The sequence below is a fragment of the Bos javanicus genome, chromosome 6 (assembly GCF_032452875.1).
Source record: "Bos javanicus breed banteng chromosome 6, ARS-OSU_banteng_1.0, whole genome shotgun sequence".
NCBI classification, from domain to species: Eukaryota; Metazoa; Chordata; class Mammalia; order Artiodactyla; family Bovidae; genus Bos; species Bos javanicus.
In genome coordinates, this window is record NC_083873.1 from 22,441,609 (window position 1) to 22,467,066 (window position 25,458).

General features: G+C 39.8%; 1 protein-coding gene across 2 annotated transcripts in view; it reads left to right on the top strand.

Moving 5' to 3' along the window:
- The window catches only part of MANBA (mannosidase beta), a 127,382-nt gene that overhangs the window by 22,543 nt on the left and 79,381 nt on the right, over positions 1 to 25,458 (top strand). For both annotated transcript variants that reach the window (XM_061419512.1, XM_061419513.1), the window contains exons 6-7: positions 9,308 to 9,483; positions 10,546 to 10,656. In XM_061419512.1, the coding sequence (XP_061275496.1) occupies positions 9,308 to 9,483; positions 10,546 to 10,656 (287 nt within the window). The remainder of the gene's footprint in view (positions 1 to 9,307; positions 9,484 to 10,545; positions 10,657 to 25,458) is intronic.

Genomic DNA, 25,458 nt, shown 5'->3' on the forward strand with positions numbered 1-25,458 from the left:
CAAACTGAGCCTTGCTATAAAATCAAATACATAATGGTTCATTCTCCCCGACCCCCATCCATAATTTTTCTCAGGTATATATAATAAAACCTACTGTAAGAGAGGGGCCTAATTTCCCCAAAAGTTATTTATTCAATAGTTTAAAGTTTAATCAGCGTTTGGGTGGTTAGAAAAAGTGCTCTGAGTTCCGGTATTCTGATATCTGAAAAAATTTGAGTAGCACTGCTCTGCTGCTGCTGCCGCTAAGTCACTTCAGTCGTGTCCGACTCTGTGCGACCCCATAGACGGCAGCCCACCAGGCTCCCCCATCCCTGGGATTATCCAGGCAAGAATTCTGGAGTGGGTTGCCATTTTCTCCTCCAATGCATGAAAGTGAAAAGTGAAAGTGAAGTCGCTCAGTCGTGTCCGACTTGTAGTGACCCCATGGACTGCAGCCCACCAGGCTCCTCCGTCCATGGGATTTTCCAGGCAAGAGTATTGGAGTGGGGTGCCATTGCCTTCTCTGAGCACTGCTCTAGTTTAATTTAAAAGCTTGAATATGAACCTAAATATTTCTTTCTGATTGTGAGTCATTAAGGTTCAGTTTATTAGCCATTAGTGATTAGGATGAATTTTACTTGAATTAAATCAATTTAAGTGATGCTTAAAATTTAATTTAGACTCACTGTAATTAATTAATTGTCCACATCAAGTACATTTTTGATGTCTTATGACTACAATATATTTTGTACTTAAAAAAGAGAAAAATATGTTTCTAGTTCAGAAGATGTGTCCTATGCATATTAATCAGTAATTCTTATATTTTTGATAAATTTAATAGATTTCAATTTGGTTGCTTGATGTAATAGAGAAAATGGAAGCATAAACTTACAAAGCATTAGGAGAGAAACTTCCTTTAGGAGTTTTCTCAGAATTTTTTTTTTCAGTTTGTATTTGGAAGATAGCAATCATCACTGAAATCAATAGAAAATGAGAATAAACTAATATATTTTGGATACTTTTTCATTTATTTTGTACACACTTTAAAGCAGGGTTGTGAGAGTTACCAAACATTTTTTAACAGGAGTAATTCAGAATCTAAAGTAGATACACATTATTTTTATTTAAATCAAATACCGTATTCATTTTTAAAATTGAAGTGTGAAATGAGGTTAATCAAAATTAATGCAAGCAGTGGCTAATCTCTGTATACTAATACTACAGTTAGTTTGCATTTAATTCTTATAAATGTATATATTGAGCTTATAATGATTGTCTCTATAATAAGGGAAGAAAGCAAATAAACTAATCTAATATCTAGTAATTTCAGTCAATTTATTATGAAAGGCTAAACTACTTTGACTTTGTGGCACTTTCTGCTTTCTGCCTGTTGCGGTTAGAAGAAAATAACTTTTTGCTTTTCCAAATATTCAATTTATTTCTTTATTTAAAATTAGTGTGCTTACCCCTAAAGATCAAATGACCAACCATAGTTCTCCAATTTAATTATATAAAGTATGACAGAAAAAAGCTATTAGACTTTAAAAATTAACTTGAAATTTTTATTAATTAATTTTCTTTACATATATATATACACACACATATATATATACACATATATATATTTGTCTCTTCCTACATTCTTAACTTTTTATCATAGTGCACTTTTCAATATCCTTTAGTCATTTGTTTGATTTCCCTCGGCTTCCTAAATGATTTTCAAGTATTCTTAATGTTTAAGGTAATAAAAACAAATTTGTATTTGAAAAAAACACTGAGGTCAAAGGGAAACAAGAGTTGCTCTCATTGTCTCTTAGACTCTTATTTAGGTTTTAAGAGATACTGATGTATTGATATGATTTTCTTTAAAAGTTTATTAGAAAATATTTATTTGAATGCATATATGTGTGTGTGAGAGAGACAGAGACATATATTCATATATTGATCATCTCATATTTGTAATCTGATGTAAATTGTTCATATTAGGCCCTAAAATTTATTAGGGAGGGATGGTTGTTTACTTTTATGAACTTTCCATAAGGTTACGTAGACATTTTAAGTCCAAATATATAATGTTCTCATGAAACACTTCATTGTTTAATCTTTTGTTACCACAGTTAGAAAAAAATAGTGCAGAGATGTTTTTTGCCACATGTAAATCTTCCTCTTGAGCTAAGGTGAGCTCTGGGTCTTTGACCTGTGCTTGGGCACTTCCATTCCTCAGAGACACTGTCTTCCTGACCCTATCCACATTTACTTGTTGCCTCAGCCTAACGCACCCCATCTCTTCATTCTTGAAGACCTAGCCTTTGCATTGGAGGAGTGGGCCCAGCTCCTAGCTAGGCTCTAGTCTGCCTAACAGAGGCCTGTATTGAAGGTCACTGCTGCCCTTTGCTTACAGCTTTCTACAGAGCATATAATATTACAGTGTAGCAAAGATTTGTCCATCTTGCTCTGCTGTCCTTTAGTCCATAAGTTGTGTCCCACTCTTTGCCACCCCATGGGCTATATAGCCTGCCAAGCTCCCCTGTCCATGGGATTTCTCAGGCAATAATACTGGCGTGGGTTGCCATTTCCTTTTCCAGTGGATCTTTCTGACCCAGGGATCAAACCCACATCTCCTGAATTGGCAGGTGAATTCTTTACCACTGAGCAACCTGAGAAACCCGTCAGTCTTGCTTAGTGCCTTGTTTATTGCATACATTTTCGAATGCAAGCATGCGTTTTCTTGCGTTCATTTTGAATCACTTTTCATTACCCATAAAATGACAGTATTCAGCCTTAAAAATATATTTATGGGTAGGTAGGTTGTTGAATAACCTCCTCTGATTATTGTTGTGTAAGTCAGCTTTTTTTCTTCTCTAGAACTTACCAGTTTATCCTGGTTTGGTGTTGGGGGTGGGGGAAGATGTTGCTTTGTGCCTGTTTTGTCTTGATTTCATCTTTGAGGATTTTGTCCTGCTGAGTAGGCAAGGAGATCTTGCTGCTTGGCAAAGAAGGGGAAAACAACTATTGTAACTACGCAAGCCTGCTTTTTGGGTAATACAAGCTATACAGCTCTTTGAAAAGCAGCTACTGAAGTCTGTCCTGTAATTCCAGCAGAAGGATGGGAAAATATCCTATGTCTGAATTTAAACATTCTGAGGCTTGTTGTCATTGCTGTTCCTTCAGGTGCACAAGACTACCTGTTCCCTGCAGCTCTGCATCACCTGTGAAAGACGCAAGCTGCAGCTCACAGGTAGAGAGAGGAGCTGGGAGGAGCCAGCAGGGCTAATGAATGCAGCCATCTTTGAAGAGCTTCCCCCTCAGTGAGATTAAGCATGTTTTTCATTTTACATAAGCAATCTACCAACGTTGGCAGACCCATCCCATGCTAACCTGAGTGTGCTTCCATGTCCCTACTGGTTCTTAACCCTCCCAGATGCCATCCTGTATTCTTAACCCTGACCTTTTGGGTATATTTTGTTTCTTTGGGTAGACCCAACATTTTTGCTCTTTGTGTTTGTCGTATAATGTATAGTGCCTGTCAAGATTCACAGACAGTAATTATTCAAGAAGTATATTTCCACTGTTCGGCAGAAATGCCCACATAACCAGTGTCATGCCTTTGTCATGTAGTTTAGATTACAAAGATGGTATTCTGACAAATAGAGGATCTGGGCACCATGTAATTATGCATTTGGTGGGGGTCAGACACCTTCTTTATGTTTGTAGATTTCAGTGTTTTTTCTTTTTCTTTTTTTTTTTTTTTACAAAGACTCTCACATTAAGAGGCTAACATTCTATTGTACACCCTTGAAGTGCTTTTTTTCACATGTCGCATATTTACTATTAGGACTTAGGACTCAGAAGGGCAAAAAGCACATTTGCTTTTGTTCCTCCTCATTGTTCAGTTCCGTTCCGTGCGTGCGTGCTAGCGTGCTTCTCTTTGATAGGCACCTCTGTGGGAGAGGCATGCAAGATGGAGAGCACTGGGGTCAGGAACCCTGGGCCCTCGTCCTGTCCACTGCTGAGGGACTTTGAGCTAATTCTGCAGTCAAGGCCTCAGCTACCACGTCTACAAAGTGACTAGTAGATCACCACGTTTCCTCTGCCTCTAACATTTCACAGGTTTTTTCCCCATGTTTGTAAATTACAGCACTCATTATAACCTAGTGAGGGCATATGTGTGGAAGAACTCAGGTTTTTTGAAGCTAGATGCATGATTAAATGAAGATATTGATACTTGAGGCTTAATTACAATCAGTTAAAGCAAGGCTTAAGGTGTAGTTCTGAGAGTGTCTTTCTGGTAGTTATAGACGCATTTGTGTGTGTGTTCAGTTGCTCAGTCATGTCTGACTCTTTGCGACCCATGGACTGTCACTAGATTCCTCTGTCTGTTTGAATTAAGGTAATTCAGCCATCTTCCTATTTTTCTACTTCCATGACTTGTTTTCTTTTTATTTTCTCTTAGACAACGCAATAAAGCTTTTTTCCCCTGACCACATCTTGACAAAAAAGTGTACTACATGGGAGTGTAAAAGGAGCTGGCGCATTTTAGACTTTTAAGTATATATATATATATATATATATAGTTATATTTATTTGGCTGTATCGGGTCTTAGTTGCGACATGGGGGGTCTTTGTTGTGGACTCTCAAGTTGTGGCGCGTGGGCTCTGGAGCGCAGAGGTTCCGTAGTTGCAGTTCACAGGCTTAGTTGCTCTGTGGCATATGATATTTTATTTCCCTAACCAGGGATTGAACCCACATTCTCTGCATTGCAAGGTGGATTTTTAACCACTGGACCATCAAGGAAATCCCATAAACAGTTTCAAAGGCTAGTGTATTAGCCACAACTGCATGCATTGGAGTTGTCCTGAAGATTGCTTGTATGAAGCAATGGCACACATTAATCTGGGCTGTGTGGCTGGTTACCCTTTCTGCAAATTCCTGTTCAAGTCAGACTTATGCTGATTTGGTTGATTCATTGTTTTTAGAAACCTCATACAGAATCAGCCTTTGAAGAACTTGAGAATGATTCAATGGCCAGAACCGTGTTCTCTGCCGTGTCCTGGGTCGCCTGCCTGGTTGAGTTCTTGTGGAGCAAACTGTAAACTGCAGTGTCTTCTGCGGGGAACAGAACATCTGCTAGGACACTGCTGGGGCTGCAGGCCAGGGAATGCCTTGGTTGTAGAGGGCGGGCATGTTGGCTCCATCCTGCTCTGACGATGAGTTCCTGTCCTCTTTGGGCCTAGGGTTGATTAGTCAGGGTGAGGAAGATTGCAAAACTTGATGTAACTGAGAAGGAGACCTGGGAGGGGATTTTGAATCATGTACTAACCTTTCTTCTTTATTCCATCCAGTACTTTATCCAGTTTTGAAATGATCTTGCATTCAGATTCAGGAGAGCGGGGGGTGATAGGTATCCTTTAGGGAAGGATAATTTGTTAGTTACAAGAGATATGCTAGGAAGCTGTGTTCTAGAAATGGGTCTTGATTTATAAGAGGGAGCATTCCTTAACTACATGTAAGATTACACATTATAAAATTAGCCAGTGAAAAGAAGAGACTGGGTAGTAACAGAAAATTATTGTTTAAGTGTGCTTTATGAACCTAAACTACTGAGATTTTCCATGACTTCTGGTGGGAAGGGTGGTACTCCATTTGGAAGATGAGAGGGCAAAATGCATTGGTGTAGGGTTTGGTAATGACGATAGGCTCGTAACTCCTCATGTTGGGTCTTTAATTTCTCAGCCTTAGTTTTTTCATTTCGTGGCATTCAAGGAAAATAATGGGATGAGCTCCAGAAGTGTGATGGTTTATTTTAGAACTTTCTGTGTTAGAAGCAGTGGACACTGGGCAATTTTACCAGTAACCTTTGGGAGTTACTGTTACAGATGGAGGCAGTTAAAAGCAGCAGATTCTCTGTTGAAGAAGTGATAGGAAACAGCTGAAGAGCCTGCTTGACCTTAGTGGTTATTGGTTGGTAGGAGAGGCCTAGAGGGCAGAACTGAAACCTGTAGGTTGAAGGAAAAGTGGATTTGAGATCAGTGTAGAGAATGACTCCCCTAGTCAGTCGGTCAGTTCATTCGCTCAGTCGTGTCTGACTCTTTGTGACCCCATGGACTGCAGCACACCAGGCTTCCCTGTCCATCATCAACTCCCAGAGCTTACTCAACTCATGTCCATTGAGTCGGTGATGCCATCCAACCATCTCATCCTCTGTCGTCCCCTTCTCCTCCTGCCTTCAGTCTTTCCCAGCATCAGGATCTTTTCCAGTGGGTCAGTTTTTCATATGGGGTGGCCAAAGTATTGGAGTTTCAGCTTCAACATCAGTCCTTCCAGTGAACATTCAGGACTGATCTCCTTTAGGATGGACTGGTTGGATCTCCTTGCAGTCCAAGGGACTCTCAAGAGTCTTCTCCAACACCACAGTTCAAAAGCATCAGTTCTTCAGTATTCAGCCTTCTTTGTAGTCCAACTCTCGCATCCATATGTGACCACTGGAAAAACCATAGCTTTGACTCAGTGGACGTTTGTTGGCGAAGTAATGTCTCTGCTTTTTAATATGCTGTCTACATTGGTCATAGCTTTTCTTCCAAGGAGCAAGCAATCTTTTAATTTCATCGCTGCAGTCACCATCTGCAGTAATTTTAGAGCCCAAAAAAGTAATGTCTTTCACTGTTTCCATTGTTTCCCTATCTATTTGCCATGAAGTGATGGGATTAGATGCCATGATCTTAGTTTTTTAAATGTTGAGTTTCAAGCCAGCTTTTTCACTCTCCTCTTTCACTTTCATCAAGAGACCCTTTGGTTCCTCTTTGCTTTCTGCCATAAGGGTGGTGTCATCTGCATATCTGAGGTTATTGATATTTCTCCTGGCAATCTTGATTCCAAGATTCTTGTGCTTACAGCTTGTGCTTCACTATGAGTCAAGGCCTGAAAAAAGGGAGGCGGGAGTTTTTGTCATTACACATGTTAAAGAAAGATTAACACGGCATTTTGGGGGATATATTTTAGGATAGAGAGCAGCAAGCTTTTCTGTAAAGGGTCAGGTAGGGAATATTTTAGTGTTTAGGTTCACGTGGGCTTTGTTGCATTTACTCAACTCTGCCTTTGTGGCACGAAGGCAACTGAGAGCAGTTTGTGAGCAGTGAGCATGGGTGCTGTCTGGGCTGCTGGAACAAAATACTGAAGACTGGGCAGCTTCAGCCACAGAAATTGATTTCTCATGGTTCTGGAAGCTGGAAAGTCCAAGATGAAGGTACTGGCCAATTTGGTTTGTGGTGAGAGCCTGCTCCCTGGCTTGTAGATGGTAAACTTCCTAGTTATGTTCTCATGTGGTGGTGGTGGGGGAGAGAAGTGGGGAGATGGAAGGAGTGACGGGGAGGAGAGGGAGATGGAGGGAGAGAGAGGGGGGGAGGCAGAGACATGGAGGGGGAGGGAGATGGAGAGAGTGGAGACAAAGAGGCATGGAGGGGGAGAGGGAGACACGGAGGGAAGGACATAGAGGGGGAGAGGGACATGGGAGAGAGAGACAGAAATAGGGAAGGGGTGAGAGACATGAAGCGGGGGAGGCAGGGAAGGGGAGGGAGGGAGGGAAAGGGAGAGAGAAATTGCCCTTTTTCTCCTCTTGTAAGGCTACCTTCCAATCAGAATAGAACCCCCACCCTTATGAACTCATTTAACGTAATTACCTCCTGAAAGACCCTGTCTCCAGATAGAATCACATTAGGGGTTAGAGCTTCAACACATGGAGTTTGGGTGGGAGAAGTGATACAATTCAACCCATAGCAGCTGTGTTCCAATGGAATTTTATCTGTAGAAACAGGAGGTGGTACAGGTTTGGCCCACAGACCGTAGTTTGGCAGCCTGTGGTCTAGAGAAACCAAACACATCAGAAAGTAGGCTAGGTGATCTGTCAGCACACTGCAACAGTTTTGCAGATATGTGCTGTTTTGGTCAAAGACTCAGCCAGAGGACATATTTGATGTCTGGCATAGCTTGCCATCATGTTCTCCTGTATAATAAAACCCTCTCCCCACCGTAAAAATCCTGAACACCACTAAGATATGGTTTGGGTGAAATTATTTGGGTGAGAGTGGCCGCATTTAAAGGTTAAGTGTACAGTCTCTAGTTTTAGACTGTCTTGGTTCACATCCAAGTTGTGCTGCTTACTAGCTGTGGGACCTTGGGTAAGTTATTTAACTTCTCTGAATCGGGTTTCTCATTTATAACATGATAATAGTGGAATTTACCTTATAGTAATGGTGCGATGCGTAAATAAGTTAATGCATGTTGGGGGCATAATGCAATGCCTAGGTCATAGTATGTTCTTGGTAAATGTTGTCATTTCTTGAAATAAGAGATAGTAAGGGCTTCCCAGGTGGCACTAGTGGTAAAGAACATGCCTGCCACTGAAGGAGATGTAAGAGATGTGGGTTCAATCCCTGGGTTGGGAAGATCCCCTGGAGAAGGGCATGACAACCCACTCCACTATTCTTGTCTAGAGAATCCCATGGACAGAGGAGCCTGGCGGGCTACAGTCCATAGGGTTGCACAGAGTCAGACATGACTGATGTGACTTAGTACGCACACAAGGGAAGCCAGAGGCAATATGATTAGGAGCTAAAGGTGAGGCAGGTGTCAAAGATTTAGGGATATTTTAGAAGATAAATAGCTTTGGATCAGATTGGAGTGTGTGCTTCCATTTAAAAATGATTAAAATGCGGTAAAGGGAATATGAATACTTTTCTGAATAACCTTTTAGTTCCCCTGTTGTTGTATCATCACACTTTTGTTCTTATCCATAGCCCATTATTCTCTTAGCTCATAGGTGCAGGGGCCGTGTTTGTTTACCCTGGTCGCTACTTAAGTCCTATCACTTAGCAAAGTACATGGCATATAGATGGTTCTATTTTTTGGATTAATAATCTACATTTAAAACACATCTTTATTTTTTGCACATCTGATTAATTCTAATACAACTAAGTTTATAATTTATTATATGGCTTAAAAACCCTTAGTATTTTTACTTTATAAAAAGGAACAAGCAAGAGTTTATCAATCTTGAAAGACATATACTATCTATTCACTTATAATTTTCTATTTATGCCCTGTTTATAAAGTTTTTGTGATTTACAATTGTAATAGTTTTGAGTAGAAGTATATACAAAAAATATAACTTTGGTTATTCTTCTTTAAAATGAAGGATTAAACATTAAAACAGTTTTCACTGAGCTCTTGATCATGATTGCATTTGTGGAGCACTTACAGTTTAAAAGCTGCTGTGGTCTTTTTTCAATGAATTCTACATAATATATATATATTTTTCTTTTTATACCGTAGATAACTATATGAAGACATGGAATCTTAAAATAGAGTCGTCTTTTGATGTTGTCAGTTCAAAGCTGGTTTCTGGTGAAGCAATTGTAGCCATCCCTGAACTAAACATACAGCAGACAAACAACATTGAACTTCAACATGGGGAAAGGACTGTTGAGCTCTTTGTGAAAATCGACAAGGTGAATGCCAGCACTTTCTGAGAGGCTACAAGATGGAAAGCCATATTGTTCAAAAGAAAGGCTTAGAAAAAAGGAACTGAATATTAAGGAAAATGTGCCTTTTCCATTTTCTCTTTAACTTTTAACCTGTTATATATTTTTTTGTGTGTGCTAGCTAAGGAATGATTTCTTCCGATTTTAAGATTAATAAAATGGAGGTTATGTGATTAATTTGGCATCCTCTCCTCTCAAGAAGTCAGGTGTGTTATAGTTTAATTTTTCTGCAGTATTTGCAGTATCTAAATGCAAAATGCATCCTAAGCATCATATTTGAATGCTGTGATTATTTTTGATACTGGTAAACTATTTTGAATATTGGTGCTTATTCTGAATACAGAATTCTAATTCTCAACTTATAATCTTTCATGAGTAGAAGTGGACGGGATTTTACTTTCTCTTTTTCCTTTTCTTTTCTTGCAATTGACAATTGTGAGCTGAAAAGGATGGAGCAAATCAGCATTCAGTAACTGTTCAGATAAAGTAAGAACTCAAAACACTTTTCTAGTTCTGGGCTTGAAAGAAGAGTTCACCTCAAAGTCCAATTCTAAATGTTAAGAATGTAGAATAAATGTCAATTGAGTGTTGGAATGAGGATGAGATGGTTGGATGGCATCACCGACTCAATGGACATGAGTTTGGGTGAACTCCGGGAGTTGGTGATGGACAGGGAGGCCTGGCGTGCTGCAGTTCATGGGGTCGCAAAGAGTCAGACATGACTGAGCAACTGAACTGAACTGAGTGTTGGAATGGGAAGACTTGTTTTTCTGAATGTCCACATTATTTTGTTCTTTTTGTTCTTTCTCTTCCCTTTTGATATAAATTAATCCGTGCTAAACTCCCAGCATGTCGTGTTTTTTTAATATTATCTATGTATTGGTATAATTTGACATGAAACAGGGAGGGAGATTGATATTGCTCTGTGCTTGACTATGAGAAGTTGCTGTGATGCTTTGATTTAATGTATTATTTTGCTGAAAATTTGCCACAGATTACTTAGACGAAGTTAATATTATTTTTTAAAAGGCTATTATTGTAGAAACTTGGTGGCCTCATGGACATGGAAACCAGACTGGGTACAACATGAGCGTTATTTTTGAGCTGGATGGAGGCTTACGTTTTGAAAAATCAGCTAAGGTAAGCAAATACTTTAAGATATTTTGTGAACAAAGTATATTTTTTGTTAAAATAGCAATACAGATCTTTATAGAAATAGAAGAAAACAACAAAACTTCTGTAACCCCACCACTTGGAGATAGTTGCTAGTAATAGTCATATGCATTTAAAAGCTTCTAATATGTGTGTATTTATCTTTTTAATGGGCCAGACATTGCACATTATTTTATTTATATTCTACTATGCTTTAAATTGTGCTTTATGCCAACATAATAGATATATGTAATTTTGTTGTTGTTATTTAGTCAGTGCAACCCCGTGGACTGTAGCCCACCAGGCTCCTCTGTCCATGATATTCTCCAGGCAAGAATACTGGAGTGGGTTGCCATTTCTTTTTCCAGGGGATCTTCCTGACCCAGGGATCGAACCCATGTCTCCTGCATTGGCAGGTGGGTTCTTTATTGCTGAGTCACAGGGAAGGCATATATAATTTTACAGCTCAAATATTACTACAAGTTTCATATGAAAAAATAGAATCCCTTGTCCATCCAACCCTTTCTATTTCTGTTTTCTACTCCTCAGAATCAGTAATTTTTAACTTTTACTTGTATATTCTGCTGATTACTTTTATTTCCTCAAATAACCTGCTTCTACCAGTATTTCCTAATTTTTCAGGTTTGTATGTTATCTATGGACTTCAGACCTAGAGGATGAGGAACCTACATGATTCTCTCTGATGACCCCCCTTGGCCCCCAATATATCCACTTGCCTCTCTCTCCCTCCCAGTGTAGTCATATGGCCATTAGTTAGCTCAGTTTTCAGTGTGTTTATACTGTTATGTTATGAAAATGCTCTTCAAACTTGAACCACATGGTGTCCTAAAATTTTATTTTCTTTCTTGTGCAATTTTCTGTTTTCCTTACAGTTAATAATTGCCTCATGTTTCCAGTTTTTTTTTTTTTTCATTTTTTACTTCCTTTAAATCATATACAAACTCTCGAATATACCTTTTAAATTTAGTCACACTCACCTGGTAATCTATTTGTTGCTTATTATTGCATTTTTTAAAAAAAATTTTTGTTATATTTTGAAACTCTGTCTCCTAGGGCCATTTTCTTGTCTCCCTGATCTTACTTGTTTACTGTCTAGACCTTCTATTTAACTGCAACTTCCTTTTATTATCATTCTAGAAATTCCCTTAATCTGTCTTCTAGGAGTTCTGAGTATTTCCTTCATCTTTCTCTTGGATTGAAAATAGAATCCTGATTCTTTGGACCCATGTTTCTTTCTCTCTTTTTTTTTTTTGACTCTCCACTTTTGTTAAAACACTTTCTTCAGTAGAGTCCTGAGAGTGTGTTGTAGCTAAAGTGTAATAACATTCTAATTTCTGTTTTCTTATATAGATCTGTTTGTGTTTACTTCTGGAAGCTTTTAGGATTTTGTTATCTTTCATCATCTAATATTTGAAAATTCGAAAATGAGAGGATTTTTGTTTTTGTTGTGCTGGTTGTCTTGTGGGCTCTTCTGATCCTGAAACTCAGTTTGGTTTTGTTTTATTTTTCTGGTACAGCTATTAATCAGAATGGACCTCCTAGAGTGAGAAATATTCTTAGATAACCCCTTCTTTATCCCATCTTGTCTTAGTCTGTGTTCTGGGAAATTTACTTGATTTTATCTTAATTTTTTAAAACTTCTCATTTTATGTTGGAGTATAGCTGATTACCAGTGTTGTGATAATTTTAGGTAGACCGCAGACGGACTCAACCATACATATACATGTATTCACTCTCCCCCCAACTCCCCTTCCATCCATGCTGCCACATAATGTTGAGCAGAGTTCCCTGTGCTATGCAGTAGGATTATCTTAAATTTTAAAATTACATATATTTTGTTATCACTTTAAAAATTTCTACAAAGTTTTGATATTTTAAAAATGCATCATATTTATATTTCATGGTTATAGTATCTTCTTATTTCTCTGAGAATTTTAATTATTAGTTTTGAAGTTCTCTTTGCATTTTTGTTTTCCACATTCCTTTATTTCTTTACTTGTTTTAGACTCTTTTATATTAGAGACTTTTCTGGAGTGTCAGTTATTCTTGACATGAATTCATTCTGAAGATTAAATCACAAAAATGCAGACGAGAAGACCTGTATGAGCCTCAGTGTTCAGTATTCAGGTGGAAATCAGCTTTATCATATGGTGATGCCCACGCGTGTATAGCTATAGATCTTCCGTGTGTGTGTGTGTGTGTGTGTGTGTGTGTCTGTATCTGTGTGTTTAGCTTTGCCAGTGAGGACATTCTCCAGTCTTGTGTCTGGGGAATATAAAACTGGTTGTTATCATTCAAAAAGTCTAGTGGCAGGAGGAGATTAAACTTCTGACTGTCAAATGTAGTTTCATCAGTCCACCCCCCTCTCACGGTGTGCTTTGTATCCTCAGGCCTCTCTGAGCTTTTCAGTTGCTCAGTCATGTCTGACTGTTGGCAACCCCATGCCAGGATTCCCTGTCCTTCACCCTTTCCCAGACCTTGCTCAGACTCATGTCCATTGAGTCAGTGATGCCATCCAACCATCTCATCCTCTGTCATCCCCTTCTCCTGCCTTCAATATTTCTCAGCATCGTGGTCTTTTCCAATGAGTCAGATCTTCACATCGGGTAGCCAGTGTATTGGAGCTTTAGCTTCAACATCAGTCCTTCCAATGAATGTTCAGAACTGATTTCCTTTAGGATTGACTGGGTTTGATCTCTTTGCAATCCAAGGGACTCTCAAGAGTCTTCTGCAACACCACAGTTCAAAAGCATCAATTCTTCGGTGTTCAGCCTTCTTTATAGTCCAACTCTCACATCCATGCATGACCACTGGAAAAGCATAGTGTTGACCATATGGACCTTTGTCAGCAAAGTAAGGTCTCTGCCTTTTAATATGCTGTATAGATTTGTTATAGCTTTTCTTCCAAGAAGCAAGAGGCTTACAATTTCATGGCTGCAGTCACCATCTGCAGTGATTTTGGAGCCCAAAAAAGTAAAGTCTCTCACTGTTTCCATTGTTTCCCCATCTATTTGCCACAAAGTGATGGGACTGGATGCCATGATCTTAGTCTTTTGAATGTTGAGTTTTAAGCCAACTTTTTCACTCTCCTCTTTTATCCTCATCAAGAGGCTCTTTAGTTCCTCTATACTTTCTGCCATTAGGGTGGTGACATCTGCATATCTGAGGTTATTGATATTTCTCTCTGCAATCTTGATTCCAGCTTGTGCTTCATCCAGTCCAGCATTTCACATGACGTACTCTGCATATAAGTTAAATAAGCAGGGTGACAGTATAAAGCCTTGACCTCCTCCTCTCCCAATTTGGAACCAGTCTGTTGTTCCATGTCTGGTTCTAAGTGTTGCTTCTTGACCTGCATACAGGTTTCTCAGGAGTCAGGTAAGGTGGTCTGGTATTGCATCTCTCTAAGAGTTTTCCACAGTTTGTTGTGATCCACACTGTCAAAGGCTTTAGTGTAGTCAATGAAGCAGAGTAGATTTTTTTTCTGGAATTTTCTTGCTTTTTTGATGATCCAGTGGATGTTGGCAATTTGATCTCTGGTTCCTCTGCCTTTTCTAAACCCACCTTGAACATTTGGAAGTTCATGGTTCACCTACGGTTGAAGCCTCACTTGGAGAATTTTGAGCATTATTTTGCTAGCATGTGAAATGAGTGCAATTGTGTAGTAATTTGAACATTCTTTGGCATTGCTTTTCTTTGCAATTGAAACGAAAACTGACCTTTTCCAGTCTTGTGGCCACTGTTGAGTTTTCCAAATTTGCTGGCATATTGAGTGCAGAACTTTCACAGCATCATCTTTTAGGATTTGAAAGAGCTCAACTGGAATTCCATCACCTCCACTAGCTTTGTTCATAGTGATGCTTTCTAAGGCACATTTGATTTCACAGTCCAGGATGTCTGGCTCACGGTGAGTGATCACACCATTGTGGTTATCTGGGTCATTAATATCTGTTTTGTTTAGTTCTTCTTTGAATTCTTGCCACCTCTTCTTAATATCTTCTGCTTCCTGTAGGTCCTTACCATATCTGTCCTTTATTGTACCCATCTTTACATAAAATGTTCCCTTGGTAGCTCTAATTTTCTTGAAGAGGTCTCTAGTCTTTCCCCTTCTATTGTTTTCCCCTGTTTCTTTGCATTGATCACTGAAGAAGGCTTTCTTATCTCTCCTTGCTATTCTTTGGAACTCTGCATTCAAGTGGGTATATCTTTCCTTTTTACCTGGAATCAAGAAAGAAAGCTTCTCTTCTTTTCTCAGCTATTTTTAACGCTTACTCAGACAGCCATTTGCCTCTTTGCATTTCTTTTTCTTGGGGATGGTTTTGATCACTTCCTCTGGTACAATGTCACAAACCTCCATCCAGAGTTCTTCAGGCACTTTATCAATCAGATCTAATCCCTTGAATCTGTTTGTCACTTCCACTGTATAATCATAAGGGACTTGACCTAGGTCATACCTTAATGGCCTATTGATTTTCCCTACTTTTTTCAATATAAGTTTGAATTTTGCAGTAAGGAGTTCATGATCTGAGCCACAGTCAACTCCTGGTCTTGTTTTTGCTGACTGTATAAAGCTTCTCCATCTTCGGTTGCAAAGGAAAGCTCTCTGATGCTGACTGGCAAAGTGATAGGTGAACTTCAGGATCCCTCCTCCAAAACAACATGTTTCAGTTCTGCTTTGGGATTAAAACTTCTTAGTCATTAGGCATAAAACTGCGTATTTTTTCATGTTACTTTAAACATTCAAAAATTGAGTCAAGATTGGGAGTGGAGCTGTCTAGAGAAGACAGTGGGGAAAAACAGCCCTTGCACTTTAAAGTAATGCTGTCGAAGTACCTCTCGAGAAGGACCAATCCTCCCCTGCTCCATATATACCTGGGACGGGAATTTAAAGCAAAATGCACCTGTGGCTAATTCATACTGACGTATGGCAGAGATCAAACCAATATTGTAAAGCAATTATCCTTCAATTAAAAATAAATAAATAAAAAATGCAATAAAAGTGTTTTCCTCTGAAGGTCTAACCATGTATTTTGCCTCTAAATCTTTAAATAAGTCATATAGTAACCTCAGATAGAGGATACTGAAGGACACAATTTGACTTTAGTCTAAAGAAATGACTAGGTCCTGCCAGGACTCAGGATTGCTTGGTATTTACTAGCTTCAGACTCCTTATTGTCCTTCAAATACCATTTCCATGCATGTATGCTGGGGACAGTAAAGATGAGGTAACTTCAGTGTGGCTTGGGATAGCGTGTAGTAAGTAGTGTTAATTACTTCCATAGATTTCCTCTTTCCCCTGACGTCAGCCTTTGGTGTTTGCGCCTGGCACTGGCTGTGGTTGTCCTCTGGTGTCACCTCCCATTTGGTTTTACCTCTTCTGTGGGCCAGACACCAAGCTCAGTTCGGAGCTCTACCCTTGAGGAGAGGGTTTAGTTGTGCTCTGTGTTTTCTAAGGCACTGTATGCGTGTGTGTGTCCATAATATCTACAGGGAGCATGTCCTAGAGTTACCTAAAGAGCCAAGACTTTCCCCTCATTCTAACTGTCTTGACAGAAGACATGTGTGCTCTCCCATGTTGAGTTTCTTGTGAGTTATCTTTATGAAAGGGTAGAAAAGAATGAGTCATTCCACCTTACCAAAGAAAAAGAAAAGGAACTTCTGAGTTGTTGTGTGTGTTGGATATAAGTCTATTTCAATTCAGGCTAATAGGGTTGCATTATTGTTTATTGATATAAAGATGCCGCTCTTTCAATTGATGAGCTACAGAAGTAAAGGAATACGTATTGCCTCACTCCTCTTGTTAATGCATGTTTGTGCAATGTGCCTGTTCACGGGGGCTGCTGTAGAGTATTTTTGAAGCTCATTCATTTACTCAATACTTAGGTATGATCTACTGTGTTCCTGCCACTTTGATAGACTCTGATGATAGAGCAGTGAATAAGACACCCTGTCCATTTCTTTCTGAGATTTTAGTAAAACTAATAATTCAGCTGGGAAATTAAATATTTAGACAAGCAATTGCAATAAAGTATGATAAGCACTCTAGAGAAATAGAGAGCACTCTGTGAGCACAGGGCAGGGCCACCCTGGGCAGATTTGCAAAGCAGGTGATCTGTGCCCTGAGGGATCAATAGAATTCAACCCTGCAGTACAGCAAAGAGGCAGAGGGCAAGAGTGTGTCAAAGCCAGGGTCTTGGAGGAATATTGTGTGTTTGCGGAGGTGAAAGGAATTTCCGTGTGGCTGTGTTTGAGTGTGAGGTAGAATAGGATGATATTATAAAGGTAGGCTCGGGCAAGAGTCCATGGAGCCTAGTAAGCCATGTGAAGGAATTGAACTGTCCTGAGGACATTGGAGATTTTTGAAGGGTTTTAAGTGGTCTTTTGACACACTGTTTTTATAATTTGCATCATTGGCTAATTAGTTGATATTTAAAATTCTTTGACGATTTCTCTGTGGTTTCCTGCTTGATTTCTTGCCGAGTATTTGTAAAAGAACAGTTCTGTATGTTTTCCTTGCTGTTGGAGTTCTCTGACGGTGTGTCTGCTTTCATCATTGGTTTTGATTTCCTGTCTCATCCTGCTGTCTGCTTAGTCGTCATCAATCCAGACCCCAGCCTCCTACCCCCAACGCTGTAGTTTACCCATCCATCTCCCCTCCCCTGTCCCCCCACTTGCTCTGGTCACAGCACTGCTGTGGTCCACAGCGTGTGTCTCCTTAGTCAGGTTTGTGCTTTGTCTTCATGTCTCATTAAATGGTGTTTTTCCCCCATAGCAGTAAGTTTGAATTAGTGTATCACTATGCAGTTACAGGAGAAGGCAATGGCAACCCACTCCAGTACTCTTGCCTGGAAAATCCCATGGACGGAGGAACCTGGTAGGCTGCAGTCCATGGGGTCGCACAGAGTCGGACACAACTGAAGCGACTTAGCAGTAGCAGCAGCAAGGGGAGAGCAGTGATCATACTTGTTTTATGTAGATTATGTAGATAAGATTGGAAGAATGACAGGATTAGGATTAGTCATTTATTAGGATTAGTCAGAAGATTATGGCGGTAACTCAGGCACAAGATGACAACTGCTGAGGAGTTAGATTTGAGAGAGATTTAGGAGGTAAAATTTGAGAGAAATTTAGGAGGCTTAAAGATGTATAGAGATAGGAGAGGATGATTTATGAATGATTCTTAATTTGCTGGTTTGTGCCACTGAATGTCAGGTGGCAATTCTGTGTCAAAGACTCAGAACGAAGAACACATTTGGAAGATGAGAAGGAACGAAAATTATTTCTGTGTTACAGGTGTTTTGTGTGGAGTGACTGAGAGATACCCCCAAAATAATATTTGATGAGCACTTCATTATGTGGGTCTAGAGTTTAAGAATTAGATCTAGGTTAAAGATACTGATGTGTAAGTCAACAGAATATAGATCATTGTAGCCATCGGCAGGGGATGAACTACTTAAGTTACTTAAGTAATGGGGGCCAAGCTAGATATTTGAGGAAAGTGAAGACTTGAGAAAAGGCTGGAGAGGGCTAAGGGACTGTGATAGGATTGTGAGGCAGCACTGGGGTTGAAAACTGTGCGTCTCTTTTCTGAGAGTCACAGTATCTTCACTTTGAAAGAATTATTGATTTCTTTTTTTAATTTTAGTTTTTTAACACCAAAAACGTTTCATACTGAGATATAGCTGATTAACAATGTTGTGGTATTTTCAGGTGAACAGCAGAGGGACTCAGCCATACATATACATGTTTCCATCACCCCCCAGACCCCCTGCCCATCCAGGCTGGCACATAACAATGAGCAGAGTCCCATGTGCTGTACCGTAGGTCTTTATTGGTTATCTGTTTTGAATATAGCAGTGTGTACATGACCTTCCCAAAGTCCCGAACTATCCCTTCCCCTGGCAACCCTAAGTTCATTTTCTAAGTCTGGGAGTCTTTTTCTGTTTCGTAAGCAAGTTCATTTGTATCATTTCTTTCTAGATCCCACATATAAGGGATGCTGTATGGTATTTCTCCTTCTCCATCTGACTTACTTCACTCATTGTGACACTCTCTAGGTCCATCCATGTTGCTGGAAATGGCATTATTTCATTCTTTTTTAATGGCTGAGTAATTCCATTGTTTATATGTGCTATATCTTTTTTTTTCTCTTGTAGAGAGAAATTTTGTTTTGCAATGTTTTCAGTATATTCACTTCACATGTCTTTCAGTTAGCTGGAGCCTCGTACACAGTTTGGTAGCTTGGAGTCAGCTCCAGTGACAATATATTCCCCTCTGCACCACACATCCCATATACTTCTTAACTTCGGGAAGAATGAAGTGGCCCTAATGTTCATACAGCTGAAAACAAAGCCCTAATTGGCATTCTGACAACACAACCATTTGTTGATCCATACGCCATTTGTAATTTTTGCCCTTTCCACTCAGTGTATCCTGAAACCCAGTGACTTGCCAGGGTACCCTGATGTCAGCTCCCATCATTCCTCTACTCTCAGAACACTCAGCATGGTGAACACTTGTAACTACTGATTTACTGAATTACTCTGTTCTTCTCAGCAGAGTGTGAGCTCCACGAGCAGGATTCCTCTTTCACTACCGGTCTCCTCAGCACCAGGCATATTATGGTTGCCCAATAAATTATGTTGAATTGAAGAAAATGAAAGTTTACCTTAAAAAAAAAAAAATCTGTCATTGATAGCACCCGGGTTAATTGTTACGTTTGGGGAAGTGAGATGGGTAGTGACAGGGCAGGGTCATGAAAAGGTTGCTCGCGTGTTCTGTTCCTTCACCTGCTTACCCGGGCACGTTCACCCCTTGATCATTTATACAGCTGAACTTGTGATTGGTGCATTTCCTGAATGTGCTGTTGTTTAGTCACTTGGTTGTGTCTGACCCTTGTGACCCCGTGGACTGTAGCTTGCCAGGCTCCTCTGTCTGTGGAATTTCCCAGGCAAGAATACTGGAGTGGGTTGCCATTTCCTTCTCCATATATGTACAGTATCTTCTTTGTCCATTCCTCTGTTGGTAGACATTTAGATTGCTTCTATGTCTTGGCTATTGTAAACAGTGCTGCAATGAATATTGGGGTGCATATATCTCTTTGGGCCATGTTTTTCTCCAGATAATGCCTGAGAGTGGGATTGCAGAGTCATATGGTAGCTCTATTTTTAGTTTTTTAAGGAACCTCTATATTGTTCACCATAGTGGCTGTATCAATTTGCATTCCCACCAACAACAGTGCAGGAGGGTTCCTTCTCTCCACACCCTCTCCAGCTTGTTGTTTGTGGGTTTTTTGATGATAGCCATCTGACCCATGTGAGGTGATATCTCATTTTGCATTTGCATTTAGCATTTAGTTTTGATTTGCATTTAGCACTGTTGAACATCTTCTCATGTGTCTATTGACTATCTGTATGTCCTCTTTCAAAGAAGGCAATGGCACCCCACTCCAGTACTCTTGCCTGGAAAATCCCATGGACGGAGGAGCCTGGTGGGCTGCAGTCCATGGGGTTGCTAAGAGTCAGACACGACTGAGCGACTTCACTTTCACTTTTCACTTTCATGCATTGGAGAAGGCAATGGCAACCCACTCCAGTGTTCTTGCCTGGAGAATCCCAGGGACGGCGGAGCCTGGTGGGCTGCCGTCTATAGGGTCGCACAGAGTCGGACACGACTGAAGCGACTTAGCAGCAGCAGCAGTATGTCCTCTTTGGAGAAAAGTCTATTCAGGTATTCTGCCCATTCTTTTTTTGAGTGGGTTGTTTGTTTTGATGCTATTAAGCATCATAAGCTGTGTGTAAATTTTGGAGACTAATCCCTTATTGGTCACAACATTTGCAAATATTTTCTCCCAATCTGGGTTGTCTTTTTATTTTGATTATTGTTTCCTATCATGTGCAAGAGCCTTTGAGTTTAAGTAGGTCTCATTTGTTTATTTTTGCCTTTATTTCCATTATTCTGGGAGATGGATCAAAAAAGATGTTGCGGTGATTTATGTCAGTGTTCTACCTATGTTTTCCTCTTGGAGTTTTATTGTGTCTGGTCTCACATTTAGGTCTTTAATCCATTTTGAGCTTATTTTTGTGTATGGAGTTAAGGAATGATCTAATTTCACTTTTTTACATGTGGCTGTTAAGTTTTCCCAGCACCGTTTGTTAAAGAGACTGTCTTTCCAATATCGTTTAGTCTTTTTTCCTTTGTCATAGAATAATTGACCATAGGGTGCATGGGTGTATCTCTGGGTTTTCTATCCTAGAACCACCGATTTCTGATGGTGACATTTTAGGCTGGTTTGGTGGTGTTTTGCAAGCCATTATAGGTATGTGGTAGGTTTAAAATTGTTTTCTGAACCCTCTGCCTATCCTGATTTTATACATGCTAATTATATTTATCATATTTGAGCAATACTTTAAAGTTTAGGTGAGGCTTGAATTCAAAACTCAGTATGTTTCTCTTCTGTGGTTTTTGAAGTTATCTTCTTATTCTAAAATGTTAGGGGAATGATAATTCTGTATCACGTAGAAGTCAAGGTACTATTTTTTTTAGCTCATTAAAATCGTAACAATAACACTTGAATCAGTTTTGTAATTGTGCTCCTTAGGAGATTCAGAAGAGAGCTGTGAAGGTGATGAGAGGAAGAAAGGATAAAGGAAAGAGATAATGTAACTGGAAGGCGAGCTGGTTCTTTAATTTGTTATTTATGGTATTTTTAGGTCATACCTGAATGGTCCAGTGGTTTTCCCTACTTTCTTCAATTTAAGTCTGAATTTGGCAATAAGGAGCTCATGATCTGAGCCACAGTCTGTCCCCGGTCTTGAGAAATAGATTTAAGGGACTAGATCTGATAGATAGAGTGCCTGATGAACTATGGACTGAGATTCATGACATTGTACAAGAGACAGGGATCAAGACGATCCCCACAGAAAAGAAATGCAAAAAAGCAAAATGGCTGTCTGGGGAGGCCTTACAAATAGCTGTGAAAAGAAGAGAAGCGAAAAGCAAAGGAGAAAAGGAAAGATATAAGCATCTGAATGCAGAGTTCCAAAGATTAGCAAGAAGAGATAAGAAAGCCTTCCTCAGCGATTAGTGCAAAGAAATAGAGGAAAAACAACAGAATGGGAAAGACTAGAGATCTCTTCAAGAAAATTAGAGATACCAAGGGAACATTTCATGCAAAGATGGGCTTGATAAAGGACAGAAATGGTATGGACCTAACAGAAGCAGAAGCTATTAAGAAGAGGTGGCAAGAATACACAGAAGAACTGTACAAAAAGATCTTCATGACCAAGATAATCACAATGGTACGATTACTCACCTAGAGCCAGACATCCTAGAATGTGAAGTCAAGTGGGCCTTAGAAAGCATCACTAAGAACAAAGCTAGTGGAGGTGATGGAATTCCAGTTGAGCTCTTTCAAATCCTGAAAGATGATGCTGTGAAAGTGCTGCACTCAATATGCCAGCAAATTTGGAAAACTCAGCAATTGCCATAGGACTGGAAAAGGTCAGTTTTCATTCCAATCCCAAAGAAAGACAATGCCAAAGAATGCTCAAACTACCGCACAGTTGCACTCATCTCACACGCTATTAAATACTCAAAATTCTCCAAGCCAAGCTTCAGCAATATGTGAACCGTGAACTTCCAGATGTTCAAGCTGGATTTAGAAAAGGCAGAGGAACCAGAGATCAAATTGCCAACATCCACTGGATCATGGGAAAAGCAAGAGAGTTCCAGAAAAACATCTATTTCTGCTTTATTGACTATGCCAAAGCCTTTGACTGTGTGGGTCACAATAAACTGTGGGAAATTCTGAAAGAGATGGGAATACCAGACCACCTGATCTGCCTCTTGAGAAACCTATATGCAGGTCAGGAAGCAACAGTTAGAGCTAGACATGGAACAACAGACTGGTTCCAAATATGAAAAGGAGTACATCAAGGCTGTATATTGTCACCCTGCTATTTAAATTATATGCAGAGTACATCATGAGAAACACTGGGCTGGAAGAAACACAAGCTGGAATCAAGATTGCCGGGAGAAATATCAATAACCTCAGATATGCAGATGATACCACCATTATGGCAGAAAGTGAAGAACTAAAGAGCCTCTTTGATGAGAGTGAAAGAGGAGAGTGAACAAGTTGGCTTAAAGCTCAACATTCAGAAAACGAAGATCATGGCATCTGGTCCCATCACTTCATGGGAAATAGATGGGGAAACAGTGGAAACAGTGTCAGACTTTATTTTTGGGGGCTCCGAAGTCACTGCAGATGGTGACTGCAGCCATGAAATTAAAAGATGCTTACTCCTTGGAAGGAAAGTTATGACCAACCTACATAGCATATTCAAAAGCAGAGACATTACTTTGCCAACAAAGGTCCATCTAGTCAAGGCTATAGTTTTTCCAGTGGTCATGTATGGATGTGAGAGTTGGACTGTGAAGAAGGCTGAGCGCCGAAGAATTGATGCTTTTGAACTGTGGTGTTGGAGAAGACTCTGGAGAGTCTCTTGGACTGCAAGGAGATCCAACCAGTCCATTCTGAAGGAGATCAGTCCTGGGTGTTCTTTGAAAGGACTGATGCTAAAGCTGAAAGTCCAGTACTTTGGCCACCTCATGTGAAGAGTTGACTCATTGGAAAAGACTTTGATGCTGGAAGGGATTGGGGGCAGGAGGAGAAGGGGACGACAGAGGATGAGATGGCTGGATGGCATCACTGGCTCGATGGACGTGAGTCTGAGTGAACTCCGGGAGTTTGTGATGGACAGAGAGGCCTGGCGTGCTGCAATTCATGGGGTCACAAAGAGTCGGACACGACTGAGTGACTGAACTGAACTGAACTGATGGTATTTTTTCATTCAGCTGTAGTAGGACCAACAAGAGAGAAGACGAGAGCTTGAAGTGGAGTGTTTGAGGTTGAGGTTACTCCCAGGAGAGGCTGTACCAGAGTCAAGGTGTTTATGCTAGAATGGGTAACTAAAGAGCAACTCCAAACTCATTTGCAGGGAACTTTAAAGAGTTTTTATGTCCATTTGACTGGTAGAGGTTGAAGTGAATGATCTCTTATGCCTCCCTACACTTACATGATTGCTCACAAGAGGAAATCAGAATGATGTAAAAATTTGAGCTGTTTTGCAAATTTCAGAAATCAATATTGGCATCTGAAATGTAGATTAAAAGTATAAATTATTTCCAAATTTGGTTAAGAGAGCTGATACCTAATTCACCTTTGTTTCCATCTGGAGTAGCTCTTCCAGGAAATTCAGTTTCTTGCCCGTCCCAAATTTCTTAATGTTTTCGAACTTGCCATTATTTAGCAAGTGAAGAGATGTGACTGCTACTTGCCATCATAATCTGTTTCCTGGCAGGAGTCTCTTAGTCTGAGTTCTTTCCAGCCTTTATTTGGTGGGAATGTGTCAGACTGGGATTTGTGTTTACTTATTGCAGAGTATAACACACAAGAGAAAAGAAACGGAACATAAGTAAAATGTTTAATGAGTGATCAGAAGTTGAACACTCATGTAGCTGTCATCCTGACTGAGTAACAAGAGAATTACTAGCACCTCAGAGGTTCCCGGCTCTTGCCAGCTTCCCTAATTACTACCCAGTTTCCTTTCTGCGGATCCACAACTGGCTTCTAACACTATAATTTATTTTTGCCTGGTTTTCAGTTTTGTTTCCATGGAACTACATCATTGTAGCTACCTTGGCTCAACATTATATTTGTGACATTTAGATACATTGTGGTTGTGTAACCCTAGTTTGTTTACTTACACTGTTTTGTAATATTTCATTGTGTTACACTTTCTGCTGTTGAGATTTGGTAGTTTCCATTTTTGGCTTTTCTGAATAATGTTGCTATGAACATTACTGTATGACCCTCGGAGCACGTATTCCCCCACCAGAATTTTTGCTGGCGGTGAGATTGCTGAATGCTAGGGTATGCATGGGTACAGCTTTTACAGAGAGTGCTAAACTGTTTTCCAAAGTGTTTGTAATTTCGCCTTTACTCATGCTCACATGCTTGTTAACACTCAGTACTGTGTCAAAGAGGAATTTTTTCCCTCATCTCCGGCTCTTCGGCCCTCTCTTATTGGCTCTCTATTGTTCATATTTCCTGATGGTTTCATTGTTATCCTGGGCTTACTTTATGCAAAAATATTTTCATATTTTTAAAGTATCTCATTGAAATCCATATTGTTAGGCTTATGTCTTTCTTACTTGTCTTCCATCGACATTAGACATATGCATTTTAATTTTTATGTTTACTGGACAGGTCGCAAGCCAGCAGCACAGTCTCAGACAGAATGCCTTGAGGAAGTTATAGATTTTGGTTGTAGCCCATGCAGCAGAGATGTACTGGGTCTTAAAAAGAATGCAGGCACTGTGGGGAAGGGAAAGTGCTGACTGTATTTCTTTTGGACAGGAAAGAATATCTTGTCTGAAATTTGTTTTTGTTAAAAGGAGTAACTTTGGAGAAATAGTTTTAGTATGACGGGAGATAATATGAGGCAAAATTAATGAGTACTTAAGTAAATTACAAAAATGAAAGTAAGTGGTGGGGTATTATAAAGTCTGTCAAGCAAGTTATTTCAAGAGGAACCTTAGAATGTGAGTCATATTGCTAAGTGAAAGAAGCTAATCTGAAATGATTCCAATTATATGATATTCTGGAAAAGACAAAACTATGGAGATAGTTAAAAGATCAGTGGTATTGCTACAGGTTGGGAGGTGGAGGGAGAGATGAATAGGTAGAGCACAGAGGCTTTTTAG